Below are 18,853 nucleotides of genomic sequence, written 5' to 3'. Positions count from 1 at the left end.
AAAAAAAAAAAAAAAAGCCTTTCTTTCCCTCCTGTTCCATCTAGCTAAAAATAATCATATTTTATTATATAAATATACTATATAAACAACATTTATATAGCACTCACTCTATATGCTAAGCTCTTTATACTATTTTATCTTATTTTTATTTATGTATGCTTTTGTTAGTGTGTATATTATTTATATTTATTTATGCCTTATATTATTTATATTCATGTCATTTTATACATTGTTTATATTATTTATTCACATTTTTATTTTATATTTATTTGTTTTACTTATATTTCTATAATTATATAATTAATTTATTAATATTTACATATGTTTACATTATTACATATACTATTTATTTATATTTGTATTATTTTATGTTTATATATTATGTTTATGTTATTTATTTGTGGTTAATATGTAATATACAAATATTTCTGTTTGATATTGTTTATTTATATTTTGATATATTTATAGTAGTTGTTTATATTTTATTTATATTTATTTGATATATTTATAGATTTATAAATCTATATATAGATTATAAACACAAATATATTTATATCAATTTTATGTATTATTTATTCTTTCATATTTATTTTTATGCATTATGTTTATATTATTTATTTATATTTATTTAATGTTATATTTATGTATATATTATTTTTATATATCACATTGATATTATTTATATATGTGTTTTATATATTATGTATCATATTGCTTATTTATATTTATTATACTTATATTGTTTATATTCATTTTCTTTATTTTGGTTTATGTGTTATGTTTACATTATTTATTTATACTATTTAATTTAAAAGTATTAAGATACTTTTAGTCTTCACAACAACCCTGGGAGATAGAAATTATTATTATCCTCATTTTACAGTGAAGGAAACTGAGGCAAACAGAGGTTAAATGACTTGCCCAGAGTATGTGTCCAAGGGCAGATTGGAACTTAAGTCCTCCTGACTCTTCCGCCTCATGGCCGTCCTTCTCTGTCCTTCTGTCCCCCTTTACTCTTCCTCGATTTCTCTCACATCTCTCTTGTTCTCCCCACTCCATTGTGACCAGCCAGTTCTTCCAATCTGGCCTGATGCTTTGTTTTGTAACTTTGGTCCATATGGTGAAGCTCTTTTGTATTCATCTCCCATGTAATATGGCCAAGGATACTTGGGTGTCATTGGACCATAAGTCCTCCCTCTCTCATCTAGACTCCGGCTAGGCATACAGGAGTTCCTCAAGAAATGTTTATTGATGTTAATGAGTGTGTCTGAGATCTTGGAGCCCAGAGGTTGGGATGGGAAGTCCTGAGTTCAAACTTTTCTAGGGGCGGGAACCTAAGCAGACTATCTCTACTTTTGGACCTTAGGGCCCTCATCTATTAGTCCATCAATCAGCAGAGCTTTATTAAACACCTACTAGGCCATGCAGCAAGGCTTCTTCACCCTCTTAGGTGGCCAGGACCCTTTGGGCAGCAGTCTGGGGAAGCTGGGAGACCCCATCTCAGTCATATTTGTAAATACTTAGAGGAAATGCCCAAGTTTTGGTAAAGGTTAATGGAAATGAAAATGACCTTTTTTCCCCATTCCCATCTGCAACCCTTAAGTGAGGAGCCCCTGGACTAGATAGCTGCTGAGATCCTTTATGGCATTAACATTCTGTGGCTGGGGTGGGGAGGCATTTTCTGGTGTCGGGTGTTCTTACACACACATGATCTGACTCTCCTAGCTTCTAATTGCATGCTACTTTCCAGTTTTGTACGTTTTTTTTTTTTTAACCTTCATTCTTTTTTTTAACCCTTCCCTTCCATCTTGGAATCAATATTGTGTATTGGTTCCCTTCTCTTCTATCTTGAAATTAATAATGTGTATCAATTCCAAGGCAGAAGAGTGGTCAGGGCTAGGCAATGGGGGTTAAGTTACTTGCCCAGGGTCGCCCAGCTAGGAAGTGTCTGAGGCAGGATTTGAACCCAGGACCTCCTGTCTCTAGACCTGGTTTTCCATACATTGAGCCACCCGGCTGCCCCTTAGTATCTTCATTTCTAAATAGATCCTTCCCTTCCTCTCCTCCCATAACCCATTCCTGAGAACCAAGGATTCTTTAAGAGAAAGAAAAAGTCATTTAATAAGATTAGCCCCCACTAAGTCATTTCTGAAAGGGTTTGCAATGAAAACACTAGTATAACCTCTCTGGAACTATTTGCCATTTGGGATAGGGGACAGGAAGGAGGGAGGGAGAGAATCAGAAATACAAAATGTCAGAAAACAATTGTTGAAAAGTTTTCCCGTGCAATTGAAAAATTAAAAAAAATTTAAAAAAAAAGAAGTGTGTACAATATTCTCCATCTCTGCACCTGGGAGGGAGTCAATGTGATGCAGAGAGGGATATCATTTTATAGGAGCCCCAGGCTGGCAATGAATGGCATGCTCATGTGCAGAGAACCGATGGGGATTGTGCTGGGGGGGAAGAAGTCGTCTAAGAGGAAACTGGGAAGACCTTTGGGAACTGATGCCAAGTGGAGGAAGCAGAAGCAGGACGAGAGAGAAAACCAACTTAGAAGTTCTTAAGAACTTGAATCAATGCAATAGCCAACCACGGTTCCAAAGAACAGAGATGAATCTTCCGCTGTTCACTTGTTTCAGTTGTCTGACTCTTTGGGACTCATTTTTGAATGTTTTTTTGGTGAGGATAATGGAGGAGTTGGCCATTTTCTTTTCCATCTCTTCTGACAGATGAGGAAACTGAGGCAACTAGGGTGAACTGACTCATCCAGGGATATACAAATAAGATACTAGAAGGGTTGGCCATTTCCTTCTCCATCTCTTTTGACAGATGAGGAGACTAAGGCAAACAGGGTGAAGTGTCTCATCCAGGGACACATAGCTAAGATACTAGAGGGGCTGGCCATTTCCCTCTCCATCTTTTTTGACAGATGTGGGATATACAAATAAGATAATGAAAGGGTTTGCCATTTTCTTCTCTGGCTCATTTGACAGATGAGGAAACTGAGACAAAGGTTAGACTTTGGGTCCAAAAGCATCCTGAGGGCAGATCTCCCTAGGCTCAGCAAGGCCAAGAACCTTTGCTTCTTGGGTTGATGATGGGGAAGGACACCAGGATTCCTGATTCTTGAAGCTTCTTTCAGAATGTAAGACTAATCCACCTTTTCTCCCCTCTCAGCCCTCCATTTCTGCCAAGCAGGATGGAGAAACACCTTTCTGCCTTGGGAGGAGGCAGGGGAGGGAGAGTAGGCTTAGCCCTGGGTGGGGAATACTGGCTTCAGCTCTGGCCTGGATCTTGCAGGCTCCAGATAAGCAGGGGGTCCCGACACCCTCCCTGATAGCAGACTGGCTGTTTATCAGGAGCCCCACCCCAGGCTAGCCTCCAGCCTCCTAATTCTGGACTGAGCAAGTGTCCCTGAGCTCTGTTGGGATGTGGCTGTGGGCCTCCTGCCTCACCCTTCTTCACACTCTTGTTCTATCCAGTTCTAGAGTTTAGTTGTGTTCTAGGGGAGATCCCTGGGACTGGACAGTGGCCCAGGTGGATGGTGGGTTGAGGTTTAGATTTTGGCATCCAAAAGAAACCAGTGGTACTTGTACCTAGGCAGAGGCTGGCATAGGCAACATTGAGAAACAAGAACCAAGTACAGCTGAGTGGCTCAGTAGATAGGAGTGCCAGGCCTAGAGATGGGAGGTCCTGGGTTCAAATTTGACCTCAGACACTTCCCAGTTGCTAGACCCTTGGCAAGTCACTTAACCCCCATTTCCTAGTCCTTACTGCTCTCCTGCCTTAGAACCGATATACAGTATTGATTCCAAGATGGACAGGAAGGGCTTAAAAAAAAAGAAACAAGAACCAAAGATGGGATGAATCAATAAACATGTATTAATCTCCTATTATGTTCCTGGAACCTTCAAATCGCTTGTAGATGAAATAGGGGTTTGCCTGAGGGACTTGACAGCTCCTCTAAAGGCCAGGATAGCTAAGGAGAAGGGCCTTTGATGAGTCCTCCTTGGGCCATAGGGATGTTATCTGGGTCCTAAAGATCTCACTTAACCTCTGGGCTTCAGTTTCTATAAAATGGGGGGGGGGGGCTGACAACCTAAGTCCCTTCCAGTTCTGAGACTATGAGTTTATGACAGAAGCCTTTAATATAGTTCCTCTCCTCCTTCTTATCCATCTTCCTCTGCCAGGAAGACCTTGTTGGCTTCTATGGACACCCATTTCTAAAGGGGCTTGGGTTTTGAGCCGCATGAATTCTGTGGCAGGTCAAAGGTCTGAGTGCCTGAACCCTAGATCCTAAACACAGACTCAATCTCTCCTGTCCTACCCCATTACCACAACTCTCCCCCCAGGCCTTGCAGGATTCAAGAAAAGGTTCTTTTGGAGGGTGACCTGCAGTTGCTAAGGACTGTTCTAATCCATAGACTCCATGGGGCGAATTCACTGAGTAATGGTCAGACTCCCTCCCTTTTCGACTCATGCCAGGGCCTGCTGCTGTATCCGAAGACGAGACACTCAATGCTTCCCTGCCTTCCTTGCACAACTTCCCCACAATTCCCAAATGATGGGGCAGACAGGAGAAAGCACTACTTTTCTCGATCATCTTCTCACCCAGGAAAGAATAGCTATGCCTGGAATTCAATTTGGAATGGAATCTAGAGGGTTGTTTGGAAGCCACAATCATTCTGGAGGAGAAATAAGGTTAATTGTTCGATTTCCTCAAAGACCCATCCATGGAAGAAAGAGATGTGGCCACGGCTCACTGGATGTGGCTTGAATGGTCCTGCTGTATTGATCTCAATTTCTATTGAATGATTTTGTTTGTTTTTAAGTATTTTGGGATGGTTTTTGCTTGATATCTCCCCTCCTGCTCCCCTGTACTCACCAGCTCCAAAACAGATCATTCTGTGTCCTATTAACTTAATTTTTTGTGTTCATTAATATATTTAAGTTTAATTTAATATATTTAAGTTGGTAATGTGTTGTGTAAATAAATAAAATTAATGATTATTTATTTAGATCCTTACCTTCTGTCTTAGAATCAATACTGTGTATTGGTTCCAAGGCAGAAGAAAGATAAGGGCTTAAGTGGAGGTTGAGTGACTTGCCTATGGTCACACAGCCAGAAGTATCTGAGGTCACATTTGAATCCAGAACCTCCTGTCTCTAGGCCACTTAGTTTGTCCCATCCATAGACCTTTTTTTTAAACCCTTACCTTCCATCTTAGAATCAATACTAAGTATCAGTTCCATGGTAGAAGAGAGAGAAGGGCTAGGCAATGGGAGTTAAGGGACTTGGCCAGGGTCACATAGCTAGGAAGTATGAGGCCAAATTCAAACCCAGGACCTCCTGTCTCTAGGCCACTTAGCTGTCCCCATCTATAGACCTTTTAAAAAAACCAAAAACCCTTATTTTTCGTCTTATAATCCATATTGCATATTGGTTCTAAGGCAAAAGAGTGTTAAAAGCTAGGCAATGGGGGCTAAGTGGCTTGCCCAGAGTCACACAGCTAGGAAGTGTCTGAGGACGTATTTAAACCCAGGACCTCTTGACTCTCTATCCACTGTGCCACCTCAATGCCCTCTGAATCCACTTCTTTTTAAAATAAAAATTTTTTAATTCCCTTAAAGAGTAGACAGCCGGTGGTGTTTCCCCACCTGTGGTCATGGGGCTAATAAATGTCAGGGAATTGTACACGTTGTCCTCACTCCGCTCTGAGCCCCCACCCCACAGAGTAGAGGGCCTGGGGCTTCAGCTTCTGACTCCCCCGGGGCTCACCAAGAGCTTCCTGGGAGCTTCCATTTCTCCACATCAAGAGAGTGGGGTGCAGAGGGAAGGGAGCATCTCCCAGGGCCCAATTCAGCAAAGGGGTGAGGGGAGCCCTGCTCCAGCACAGGAAGGGTTAAGGAGTGGAGCCCAGCCAACAGAGATGGCCCCTCCCGCCTGGGCGCAGAGGACCCCACCCGGGGGGAGGGGCCAACGGGTATAAGAGAGCAGCGGGAGGTGGTGAGGGGGAGAAGGGGAGCCCGAAGGCCCCAGCAGCACCAGGTAAGCCCCTTCTGCTCCCGAGCTCTTCCCCAGCCCACAGGCCCGAGCCTGGTGAGCTCCCTGTCCTCCCCTCCCTGGGTCGGGCTGCTCCTGGGGTGCAGGACGAGGGGGTGGGCCAGAGGCCGGGCCGCCTGCTCCCCCTCCTGAGGGTCCCTTTCTGAGGGGTATCTAGGTGGCTCCCCAGGAGGTGAGGACATGGATGCGGCGCGTGGGGCCCGGGCCGGGATATCATCATATACTGTAAGTTTGCAATGAGACACTACAGTATAGATGATGTACTGGCGAGGGCCGCCTCAGCTCCGGAGCCCAGCATGAGGCGGAGCCCAGCACAAGCTGGAGCCCAGCACGAGGCAGACGCACGGCGGAGCACAGGGCAGCCTGGCGGGGAAACCGTTACCATTACTGTGTTTAGTAATGGTAAGGGTTCTCTCGCTGCGCTGAGTGACGGTGCCGGGAGCCTGGCGTAGAACGGCGGGGGAAGGGGAGGGAGACTGGCTGGCACTTTGTGAATAAAAGTGAGAACCTGAACTCTCTCTTCTGTCATTTATTATCCCTGGCTTGTGGGGGAGCATCTGCTCCAGGGCAGGGCACCCGCCTGGTGTCTGTGTCTGTCCAGGGAACAAAGGGGCTTGGGAAGAAGGGAGAGCCGAGCCCTGGCTCTGGCAACGACATAAGCTGCCCAGAACTGAGGCACTCGTGGAGGGATGGGGGTGCTGCGGCCAGGAGGGAGGCTCTCTGGGCAGCCCCGGGGGGCGGCTGGCACTGCCAGCTTCCCTTGGCAAACAAGAGGCTTGGCCCGAGGGCTGTCTGGTCCGTGCTTGACTGTCAGGGCTGGGCTATGGGCAATGGTGCCCTCCAGAACAAGTCACCAGGTCCTCGTGCCTGGGCAGCCCCCTGAGTACTTGAGCAGTTGGGTGGCCAGTGGCCTGGGGTGGGGAGCAAAGGTCACCTGAGGAGCTTAACTGAGAGGCGCAACTGCACGTCTCGGAGGAAAACGTTCTCCAGGTCCTCACTGGCCTCCTGCGCCAACCGACTGACCACTTGACCATTTTGCCCGATCAGCATCCTCTGTGGACAGGCCAGAAAATGAGGGTTGGGGGTGGGGGTGGGGAAGGAGAGAGGGGCTGGAGCTTTACTCAGTGGAACAGGGGACATGCCGTCCAGCCCTTGGCCCACTTGCCCACATACTCACCAAGTGGGACTCCTTAGACACTAGTAAGTTCTGCAGGATCACAAGCTTCCCGCTGGGATCCTCTTCCCACATAATCATCTCCTGCCAGGAGAAGACACGAGTTGGCTCTGCCCAAACCCCAACCCTGCAGGCCCCCTGCGGACAAACCCCGTACCTGGTGCACACTGTAGGGCACCTCCTGAGGCAGGTGCTCCAGGAGCTTTTCCCGAATGATGTTGGCACAGATCTCCTGGGGTGTCTGGCTAGTGAGCACTTCACTGTGGAACTCCCAGGGCCCAGGTTGGGCCTGTGCCAGAAGGTATTGCTGTAGGCACCAGAAAAAAAACACATTTGGCATCAGGGCCTCCCGCTCTTTTCATGCCCCCAAAGGCCATGCCCAAGGCAGAAGACTTCGGGGCACTGGATCTAGGTTCCTGGGAAAGATGATGCTAAGGAGGGGGAGGGGGGGTGGGACCAGGGAGAGACTGACCTTCAGGGTCTCCACATCTTCCTGCTTCAGGGCAGAGAGCATGAAGATCTCCTGGAAGTGGGGCCAGCCTAGCCTCTGGGGGCCTCTCAAGGGCTCTAGGTCCGACTCTGTGGGGGCCTTCTGGTTTTTAGAGGCTGGCCGGGCCTGCTTCACCTGCAGCTCTTTGCCACCAACGACACCTTCTGTGAGGGCTGCTGTTAACTCCAAGAGCACAGACTTGGGTTTCAAGCAATCCACCTGGGCAGAAGGCAGGGAATCAGGGCACCCCAAAGACCAGAGGGAAGCTGGTGGGGCGGGTGGAGGGAGGCCTGGTTATTCTTTCTCAGGATCTAGCTCACCTTATTCATCACCAAGACGCTGGGGACTTGGGGAAACTGAGACAAGCACTTGAGAACCTGGGGGTTCAGCTGGCCTCGGGTCCACTTGTCTGACACATCAACTAGAACCAAGACTGGGAGGAAAAACAGCAATTCTCATGCCCCCCCCCATTGTGTACCCTCCCCCTAAAAAAGCTGATACACCACTGAAGATGGAGGGCCCCATCCCAATTCTCCATGATGGCCCCAGGGAATCTAGCAAATACTGATTTGCTTCTGGTCTCCTTTTAACCCTCCTCTTCCCCCTCAGGACAAGGGGCCTTACCCAGGTCTGCATCCTCCATGCTCTTCCAGGGGTCTTTCAGCAGGGATGGCTCTAGGTTGTGCCTAGAGGGCAGATGCAAGACATTGAAAGAATTCAGGCTAGTGTCTAGGTGCTCCTGGGAAAGAGTGGAAGTAAATAAGAAGCGGTTTCCTCAGGCAGCAAAGTGGCACAGGGGGTACAGCGGCTAACTTGGCGTTAGGAAGATCCTCATCTCAGACACTGATGAACTGTGTGACCTGTGAAGAGTCCCTTAATTGATGTGCCTCAGTTTCCCCATCTATAAAACAGGGATACAAACAGCCCCACCTCACAGGGTTTTGGGGAAGCTCAAATGAGAGAGTACAAGGAAAGCAATTTGCAAACCTTAAAACATCTATAAATGCTAGCTAAGCTTTCATCATTCTTTCCCACCAGACAGTCCTCCCTCCAAACCAGGCCCCTTCTCTTCGGTGCCATTACTACCTCTTCTGCTTATTTAGGCTGATCAGGCCAGGAGTATCCAGAATTACCTAGAAGTAAGAAGAAGGGAAGGTTCAGAGAATGTCTCTGAGCACCGACTCAGAGGCAGCCACTAAGGGCCCAAAGCCCTGGGCCAGGACACAACACTGCCCTCCCCTCAGCCTTTTCTGGAAGGCCACTCCCAGCCCTCACTGGAGTCATCCTAAGGCTTCTCTTCTCTCCTTTGAGTCTCAACAGCACTTCTTCTCTTCTTCCCCAAGAGCTCCATCCACCCAATCCTTCCTGCATTCCTGAAATCCTCTAAGTGACCTCCCCCAGCCCTCAACAGGATGACAAACTGGCCCTTCTGTCTTTGCCAGAGCTGCCCACTGTTCTAACACCCCAATCCCATCCCCTCCCTTCTGTGAGGGGGTGCCACAGGGTACACAGAGCTGAGCCAATAAGATCTAAATCCAGATCCAGACTCCAAATACCCACTGGCAGTGTGACCCTGACTCAGTTTCCTCAGCTGTAAAATGGGGAGAATAACAGCACAAGGTTGTGATGATCAAACAAGATACTATTTATAAATTGCATGGCACATAAATCCTGGTTTTCTTCCTTCCAATAGAGATCTGCTGTCCCTTCCTTCATCCTCTCACTCAACTAGTCTGTCTTTTTATTAGCCCTTACCTTCCATCTTGGAATTGACACTGTGTATTGGTTCCAAAGCAGAATGGCCTGCCCAGGGTCAAACAGCTAGGAAGTATCTGAGGCCATATTTGATTAGGATGTCCTGCCTCTAAGCCTGGCTCTTTTTTTTTTTTTTTTAAAGCCTTTGCCTTCCATCTTAGAATCAATACTGTATATCAGTTCAAAGGCAGAAGATCGAGGCAATGGGGATTAAATGACCTGCCCAGGGTCCCAGAATTAGGAAGTGTCTGAGGCCAGATTTAAATCCAGGAACTTCTGTCTCTGGGCCTGGCTCTCTATCCACCAAGTACCTCACTGCCCCTCATCATCAGTCTTTCTTGTCAAATATGCTCAAGTATCTTCCATTCTTTTAAAAACAAACCCCTCGGGGGCAGCTGGGTAGCTCAGTGGATTGAGAGCCAGGTCTAGAGATGGGAGGTCCTAGGTTTGAATCTGGCCTCAGACACTTCCCAGCTGTGTGACCCTGGGCAAGTCACTTGACCCCCATTGCCTACCCTTACCACTCTTCTGCCTTGGAGCCAATACCCAGTATTGACTCTAAGACGGAAGGTAAGGGTTTAAAAAAATAAAAATAAAAACAAACCCTTCCTGGCATCCTTCTCCTTGATCTCTTTTCCAGTTCAGTCCCTGAGCTTTCGCCTTGGTTCTCTTCCTATCTGTCTGACTACTCTTTTGCTGTCTCCTCAGATAGGTTAATCTCCAGCTCCTACCCAACCATGAGATTTCTTTAAGGCTCCGTCTAGAACCGTCAGTTTTTCTCTCCATAACCTTTCTCCTGGTAATTTCATCATCTCCCTTTGGTTCAATTATCACTTTGTCAGAAGATGACACCCAGCTCTACAAATCCAGCCCAAGTTTCTCTTGCACTTCAGGCCCACATTGTCAACAGCCTGCTGACACCTCAATTCAATATATCCAAAATGAAATTTATTATCATTCCCTCCAAGCCTGCCCTTCCTCCCAACATCCCAACACATTTTCATCCCTCACTCTCCTTCTCTCTCATTTATCCCCATATCTAATCAATGGCCAGGTCCCATAGGGTCTAATGACCCCCACTGCATTCTGGTCTTGCTGAGAGTTAAATCATCTCCCTAAAGCACAGCATGTCTAGGTCACTTTCTCACTCAAATTGTTTTAGCAGGTCCTTTAGAACAAAATATAGATTCCTTTGCTTGGCATTCAGTGTCCTCTACCATCCAGCTCCAAGCTCCCTTTCCAGACCCATTTCCCATCATTCGCCTTCACGAAAGCTCTGTACACAGCAAAAAACCTATATGTCCATTCCCTGCCTGCCTGCCTCCAAGCTCTCCCTCCCCCAGGCTTGAGGTGACCTCTCCCCTCACTTCTGCTTATTAGGGACCCCACTTTCTTTCACATCTCAGCTCTAGGGCATTTCTTTTTTACCAGAAGTCTTTGTGGAACCCGCACCCTTCTAAATGTCAGTGTCTGATCTCCAATTGACTTGTATGTTTTTTTAAACCCATACTTTCTGTGTTAGAATCAATACTGTGTACTGGTTCCACGGCAGAAGAGCAGTAAGAGGGTAAAGTGATTCGCCCAGAGTCAATAGCTGAGAAGTGTCTAAGGCCAGATTTGAACACCGGACTTCCCTCTTCAGGTCTAGCTCTCAATCCACTGAGCCACTTAGCTGTCCCTTGGTTTGTATTTACTGGTCTGGACACAGATTTTATCTTCCAGGATAATGTTCCCTATAGGCAGGGGCTGGTTTTTATGCCTATCTTTGTACCCCACAGTGTCTACCATAGTGCCTGGTATGTTGTCTGCATTTAATACATGTCTGATGAATTGAGTTTTGGGGGATGTCCTCCTCTCTCTCCAGACACCTGCCTTTATTCAGGGACCACGGGAGAGGTCTCAAGGAAGAAACAAGGCAAAGAACTTCTCCTTGGCTAGAATGAAGCTGCTGGACAAGGTAAGGGGAAGGGCAGAGGCAGGAGAGCCTCATGGAAGAGATGCCTGATGATGACTAGATCTGCTCCAGAGCAAGGATCACAGCGGCCTAAGCAGAAAGGTCCCTGCCCCTCAGGGATGCTCTTAGCTTCACCCCTTGACAGTAAGCATCCAGTTAGAGTTCCCAGCATTCTACTAGAGCATTCTGCATCCAGGTCTCACAGGACACTTACCACCTGTGTCTCCTCCTCTGTGAGGACCCCTAGAGCCTGGCAGCGAGTTGTATGCACCTTCTTGGAGACAGGGAAAACCTGGCAGAACCAAAACAGAGATTAAGGTCCCAGACCTTTCCAACACCCTGTCTAGATGGTGAAGTGATGAGAGAGGGGTAACACAACTGGGACAGGAGGGCATATCATACTTTGCGGCCTAGCAGCTGGTTGGAAAGTGTTGACTTCCCCGCATTTGGGGCTCCCAGGATGACCACTCGAAGGACCCGAGAATTCTCCGGCATGTCAGGAGGATGGGCCAGAAGAAGAGCCTGTTTGTCTAGGAGGAGACACAAAGAAAGCAGTCATATGATCTGGTCTGAGAGAACTAATCTGTAGTATAATATATCTCCAAAAAGAGCCCCTCCACCAGGGCAGCTAGGTGGCTCAATGAAGAGAGAGCCAGCCCTGGGGTCAGGAGGTCCTGGGTTCAAATCAGAATCAGATGCTTCCTAACTGACCCTGGGCAAGTCACCTAATCCTTATTGCCTAGGCCTTATTGCTCTTCTACCACGGAACTGATAGAGTACGAATTCTAAGACAGAAGATATGGGTTCAAAAGAAAAGGGGGAAAAAGCCCCCTTACATGCAGGAAATGAAACCAGAAAGCAGGTCTGGGAAAGAGGAGCCTGGGGTCCTAGTCCCAGCTAAGCCAATCACTCACTCAGCTTGGAGTAGAAATGATGGCACCAGGGACCTCCCTTTGCTAAGACTCTTTATGGGGATGAACCATCTTTATAAACTGTGAAATGTAAGAGATTCAGATCATAACCATGATGCTCCTGATAAACATCATCTCATAAGGAGGCCTGGGTTCGGATCCTGACTCTATAGGTTAGTCTCCCTACAGTGCTGGCCAAGTCACTTAGCCAAAAAAGGTTTTCCCCCTTCCTCTGAGCTATCTCTCACTTTCTTTCATACCTGGAACCTTTCCTTTCAAAGTCATTTTCTACCTTCAAAACAGCTTAGGTGCCAACTATTCCAAGAAGTTTTCCCTGATTTCTCCAGCTAAAACTGATGCTCACTTCTTCCTAACTGGTCTAAAGCATTATTGATTCTGCTTTGTCCTCATCATCCTCAACCCTGGGTCATACTTCCCTGTTTCTCCACCCTATGCCAAGGATTCTTGACTTTTCTTATTTCAAGAATCACAATATTCCCCTTGGGCAGCCTGGGGAAAGCCTATGGATGCCCTCTCAGAAAGTTTTTAAAGGTATAAAATAAAATCTACAGAATTACAAAGGAAAATTATTGCTTGTGCAGTCAGAAAGAGATGAGTTCAGATCCAGCCTCAGACACTTGTTAACTGTGTGATGCTGGGCAAGTTACTTAATCTCTAGTTTCCGCCTCCCTAAAATGAGGATAATAATAGGGCCCACCTGATGGGTTGATGTGAAGCTCAAATGAGGTATTTCTAAAGCAACGTGGCAGACAGACCCTGAGGTGGTTGGGGGATCACTTACCCCTGTGCACCGCCACAGCAGGGGCTGGGTGGTCGGGGCTGTAGCTTGGCTTGGCGACCCCCAGGAAGTGGTCCAAAGCTGAGTCCCGGCCATGGCACCGGCGAATGGGAAGAACTGCGCAGGAACCTCTGGCCACAGCTGCCAAACGGTTGGGGGGACGGGAGGGAGGAGAAACCTGAGCCCAGGCGTGGGCTAGGGGTTGGGGGAGGAGGAAACACTGAACGGGGCGGAGCAAAGAAGGGGGGGGCAATGCTGTGAAGGCAGGGTCTGATCACGAGGGTACGGAGGGGGAGGAGCAAAGAGGGGTCGGATCTATAGTGCTAGGGCTGGGGTCCGGGCACAAGGGGACCGGGTCAGGAGGTGAAAACACGGTAGGGGCCAGAGGTACGGAGGAGGCGGAGCCAGGTGTGAAGGCTGGGTCTGGGCACGAGGTTACGGAGGGGGCGGGGCAGGGGAAACCTCGGCGGCTGGCTACAAGAACCCAGGCGCTTTTCTCCGCTCGCGACCTTCTTCGGAAGCCTCACCCTCACCCACTGCAGGTCCTCACCGGCGCTTCCACGGCTCGACCGCCAGATACCAAGTGCCGCCCGCATCCACCCAGCGGCGGTCCGGCAGGGAGCCGCCATCTGTGCTCGCAGGACGCACCGGAAGTGTCCGGAAAGGGCTGGAGTGAGAACTAGAGATGCCCCCACTGGCTGGGCCGCAAAGGAGACTGGGATACTGGAGGACTCCTGGGGGTGGGGCTGGAGAGGGAAAGCACCTCCCTAGGCCAGCCTCTCCCTGCTTGCCTGCAGTCTCTCTCTTCTCTCTGGAGCGCCCCCTGCATCATCCCTAGGACGCGCAGAGCCCTTTCCCCATCACTTTGAGGTCAAGTCTCCGCCTCTCGGATCAGTTTCGCCCACTCCCCTCTCTGGCCTCTATCCCTACAGTGATAAAACCTATTCTGTTTTTCCCTCCATTGACTTGTACCCAAACACTCCCCATCGTGTGTTGACTTTCTGCTTCTAGGACATCCTCCCGTGATTATTTGTTGTTCAGTGGTGCCCAGCTCTTCCAGACTCCATTTGGGGTTTTCTTGGCAAAGATACTGGAGTGGTTTGCCATTTCCTTCCCTGGCTCATTTTACAGATGAGGAAACTGAGACCGATGGGAGAAGTGACTTGCCCAAGGTCTCACAGCTGGTAAGTATCTGAGACCAGATTTTAATTCAGGAAGATGGGTCTTCCTGACTCCAGATCTAAGGTTCTATCCATTGTGCCACCTAGTTGTTCATAATTATATTTTATTATTAATGAACACCACTATTTCTCAACCTCTTTTACAGGTCCTATTTCTTCTGAGTAAGGTTTGCCCATCCAAAGGGCAAATCTCAGTGACACCCGTGAATCCACATTAGGCTCTTTCCATTAGGACCTCCTCCTGCTTGTTAGCTAAGATTTAGATATCAGTGTATTTGCATTTAAGGACATATACATTTATGCACAGGTTTTATTACTACTGTATCTTTTCTTGGATTTTGTCTCTTTCTGAGTGTCTCAACAGTCATTCCTTTACTGAATTTAACATTCTTCCTTTACTGCAACTGTTCTCTATGGTAGAGAGATAGACAAGGCCAATCTTTTCTTTCTCTATTCTTTTTAATATAAAGTTCTTTACATTAGATTTTCAAGAAACTAGGCAAATATATTCTTTTTTTTTTCATCCTTACCTTCTGTCTTGGAATTGATTCTATGTATTAAGACAGAAGAGCAGTAAGGGCTAGGCAGTTGGGTTAAATGACTTGCCCAGAGTCACACAGCTAGGAAGTGTCCAAGGGGAGATATGAACCTCCATCTTCCCAACTCCAGGCCTAGTTCTCTATCCACTGAGCCACCTGACTGCCCCAGGCAAATACATTCTTACCAGATTTTTAAAAAGTATTCCCTTTTGAACCAGTGGAAATGCCCATCAGCTATGGGGGGGGGGGGGTGAAGGGGAAAGTAAGAACATGAATCATGTAACCATGTTAACTTTTCTAAAAAATAAAAACTATTAAATGAAAAAAAAAAGTATTCCCTTTGGAAAAAGATACATCATCATATCTTAAGCTGTGGTCTAGAAGTCCAGATCTCATTCTCAGACATTACCTTCTTATTTAGCTATTCATTACCCAAACTAATTTTTCTTTTCTTCTGCCTTTGATCAATGGCATTGAGGAAAACATGATCTGTTACACTTATGATCTTCAGTTTCTTTCTCAAGATTTTATAATCATTAGCAAAAAAATTGAGGTGCATTCTGGCATTATCATTTATGCTCACTTGAATCACCAGAAGTGGATAATTATTATCTGTTTTGATGAATCATAGAATCATCAATTTAGAGCTGGAAAAGGACATAGAGCCACAGGTCCCTGATTCTGGGCCAGCACTCTTGTTACTATCACACTAAGTTGCTTCTCAAAAATTAGAGTTATCTAAAGCAAAAGAGGTTAAAAAACTTGTTATCAGTTAGTATGTGTGTGTGTGTTTAGAGCTGAAGGTTCCATTTCCGAGTTCTTAGGGAGGCTTTCCGTCCACTATACCACATGGCCTTTCATCAGATTTTGGGAGGTCTTCTGTGACATCCTGGTTACATACCCTGTCAAGACATCAGAATTCTCTGTTGCTATTACCATTTTGAAAAGTGCTTGCCACAGTCCCCCTAGGCAAGAATTACCAAAAATTTTAATTGTCTCACCTCTGACCTTTAGCTTCTGGGTTCCTACTAAGCAGCTAGGTTGTGAAGTAGCTAGAGTGATAATCCTAGAATTTGGAAGAATTGATTTCAAATTCTGCCTCAGACAGTTAGTACTTATGGGACCCTGGCCAAGTCACTTAACCTCTGCTTCATTTCCTCATCTGTAAAATAATCATAGCACCTACCTTCCAGGGTTGTTGTGAGGATCAAATGAGACAATATTTGAAACACTTTAAAATATTCAAGTGTGTAGAAATGCTAGCTATTATTATTATTCTCAGGTCATCCTTTGTAGGACAAGCAGCTTCTTCCATCTCAGAGAATGTAGCTCACTCCTTTTTCAGGAAGAGCCTCCAATCTGTTTTTAAGTTCTAATTATACAGCTGTCCTTTCCCTTCCCTTTCTCATCTATGTAACACTCCTCCACTCTCCAACATAATGACAAGGGTCAGATTTCTGCACCTCCTCCAACCCAAATGCCTATTTGATTCCAATGAAGCCTTGCATCTGTTCCCTAACAGTCTGGAGTATGGAGTCCCTTCATTTTCTCCTTTAGGAAGGGAGCAGCCTACACTTCAAATACTAGGCTGTGGTAGAAATATGTCATTGCCCAGTTTCCCTTAGCTATGGATCTCTCTCCCAGAGCTAGGTTGCAGCTCTTCCCTTCATTGTTCTAAAAGGGAACCCTGAATGGTTTGTGTGACTTTTCTCTACCACCATCAGCTAGAGCCCCCACTGTCTGTTCTCTCTATTGTTGGGGAGCCAGGGACTAGAACCAACCCCTGTTTCATTTAACGAGTTAAAGACTGACTTTACAAAAAGATATTTCCTTCAAAGATACAGTAAAAACATTTCCCCCATACTTCAAGGGAATACTCTCCTCTATACCACCACCACTTCAGTTTCTGGGACAGTGGGCTCAAATTTAGTACACTTCCTACATACCTTTGGTTTCACCAAGTTCGTGTCCATAGGTGGCATGAGTGCCAGGTAAGACTATCTTATCTGTTAGACTGTGTTTAATAAAAATCTTTCATAAAGAGAAACTGAGGCACAAAAGTCTGAGCATAATCTATTTGCAAGGCTAGCAATTACAAAGAATAGAGATCAATGGCCCCTCAATGACCAGACACTCCTTACAATCAAAGCAGCTTTTTATACTATTTGGTGGTTACATGAGGTCCTGTAGCAATCCAGGTATACATTAATTGTGATATTATTTTAAGAAGTATTCAAAAACTTAACTCTTATACTGCTAATGATTGATCCCTGCAATCTTGAGTCAAATTGAATGTTGACCTTGCCAAATCCCTAGCCCTTCCCTAAGGCTACACCCCAGAAGAGAGTCAGTTATCTCAGTCTCCTTACTTTTCCTTCTATGATCAATTAACATAGGTATCAAACATCAGTAGATGCCTTAGGCCATATCAGATCTGGATCCTGATCTTAGCCCTACTTATTGTTTTAGGTTTTGGCAGTTTGCATTTTATGATGATTACCTCATAATGTTAATGTATCAGGCCACCAGCCTCTCCCCTTCCCCCCATACTGTTGTAACCCCAATAAAAGTGACAAGACATCAGTTGGCAAGAGAGCTCTTGACCATCAGAGCTCCTAACCATGAAGCTCTTGACCATCAGAGCTTACTCGCTGTCTGTCTACCTTGTACCAAAACTTTCTGTGTCTGCGTATCTTTATTCTCGCCTTATGTTCTCTTTCCATTAATCCTTAACCCGTAACCCATTTTCACTCAGTCCTTGGTTCCCCTTTCTAAGTGTCCAACCCACTAGGAATCTTCGTGAAGCTGCTGGACGGCTTCAGGTCCAGTGACACAAACTAAACTAAGTCTGTTGATTGATCTATATTAGAAGCAAGGATGGGCTTACATTTTGCTGACTTGCAAGGAGTCTCCAAAATCCTTAGCAATAGCAAAAACACAGAGTTAGTCATTATCTTCTGGAAAGTCTTATAACAGATATCCCCACCCCACACCAGAGAGACCAAGTGCTAAGGAAAACATCTCCTGACCAAGTTGAATCATCCTCCAACTATCTTCTTTATCATCCTAAAGAAGTAAGTCCAATTGAGACACTAATGCATTGCTGGTGGAGTTGTGAATTGATCTAACTATTCTGGAAGGCAATTTGGAATTATGCAGAAAGGGCTTTAAAAAAATGAATACCTTTTGATCCATGAATATGAAAATATTCATAGCCATGCTCTTTCTGGTGGCAAAAAATCGGAAAATGAGGGATTGTTCTTTGATTAGGGAATGGCTGAACAAATTGTGGTATATGATGGTGATGGAATACTACTGTGCTGTAAGGAATGATGATCTGGAGAATTTCTATATGAACTGGGAGAACCTCAATGAACTGATGCAGAGTGAAAGGAACAGAACCAGGAGAACATTTTACACAGAAAGTAAAACATTCTGGAACAATCCAATATAATGGACTTTGTTACTAGTAGCAATGCAACAAGGCAAACTCCTGAAGGACTTATGAGAAAGAATGCCAACCACATTGAGAGAAAGAACAATAGGAGTAGAAATGCAAAAGAAGAACATATGACATCACTTATCACATGTATATATGAAGATGATGTGATTTGGGGGTTAGGCTTTAAAAGATCGCTCTATAGAAAAAAGGATAATATGGAAATAGGTATCAAGTGGTAACATTTGTACAACCCTGTGAAATCACTTGTTGACTACAGGAGGGGGGAGGGAAAGAAAATTAATCATGGAAACATGGAAAAATATTTTAAAATTAAAATTAAAAAAAGACATAAGTCCAGGCTCAGTTGTGTGCACAGCCTCCTACAAAACTTAGAAACTTTTCTACCAAGGGCTATACAAAATAAATCCAAATCTAAGCCCTAGAAGTTAGTTATAGTGATTATTAAAACACTTAACTATTAATCAATTTAATATTCCTTCCCTCTGATTCTGTGGAGCCATCTCCATTGAATCACCATCCATAA

At 45.7% G+C, this 18,853-nt stretch overlaps 1 protein-coding gene across 2 annotated transcripts; it reads right to left on the bottom strand.

The window, feature by feature from the left end:
• Window positions 1-6,578: 6,578 nt before the first annotated feature.
• On the bottom strand, window positions 6,579-13,780 carry ERAL1 (Era like 12S mitochondrial rRNA chaperone 1). 2 transcript variants are annotated; one of them, XM_044676282.1, is made up of 11 exons: window positions 13,698-13,780; window positions 13,151-13,288; window positions 11,840-11,967; window positions 11,652-11,729; window positions 8,815-8,861; window positions 8,353-8,414; window positions 8,049-8,161; window positions 7,711-7,947; window positions 7,396-7,545; window positions 7,242-7,322; window positions 6,579-7,117 (listed from the first exon to the last, which is right to left on the bottom strand). In XM_044676282.1, the coding sequence occupies exons 1-11, from the start codon at window positions 13,774-13,776 to the stop codon at window positions 6,995-6,997; spliced, it is 1,236 nt and encodes a 411-aa protein (XP_044532217.1). In that variant the 5' UTR covers window positions 13,777-13,780; the 3' UTR covers window positions 6,579-6,994. The 2 variants fall into 2 exon arrangements, with proteins under 2 accessions (XP_044532217.1, XP_044532216.1); XM_044676281.1 differs by having other exon boundaries at window positions 13,151-13,342; window positions 13,698-13,776.
• Between the last annotated feature and the right edge of the window lie 5,073 nt (window positions 13,781-18,853).

This window comes from Gracilinanus agilis, chromosome 4, assembly GCF_016433145.1.
Source record: "Gracilinanus agilis isolate LMUSP501 chromosome 4, AgileGrace, whole genome shotgun sequence".
In the NCBI taxonomy this organism is placed as follows: Eukaryota; Metazoa; Chordata; class Mammalia; order Didelphimorphia; family Didelphidae; genus Gracilinanus; species Gracilinanus agilis.
This window is presented reverse-complemented; position numbering and strand designations above follow the sequence as displayed.

Bases quoted from the DNA above. Each gene is read 5' to 3' on its own strand.
- ERAL1 (XM_044676281.1), bottom strand. From the start codon at position 13,776: ATGGCGGCTCCCTGCCGGACCGCCGCTGGGTGGATGCGGGCGGCACTT. The intron at 8,862-11,651 runs GTAAGTGTCCTG...TCTTACTTCTAG, and splicing joins CAGAGGAGGAGACACAGGTG to GTAATTCTGGATACTCCTGG. The intron at 8,415-8,814 runs GTAGTAATGGCA...TCTGCCCTCTAG, and splicing joins AGCCTAAATAAGCAGAAGAG to GCACAACCTAGAGCCATCCC.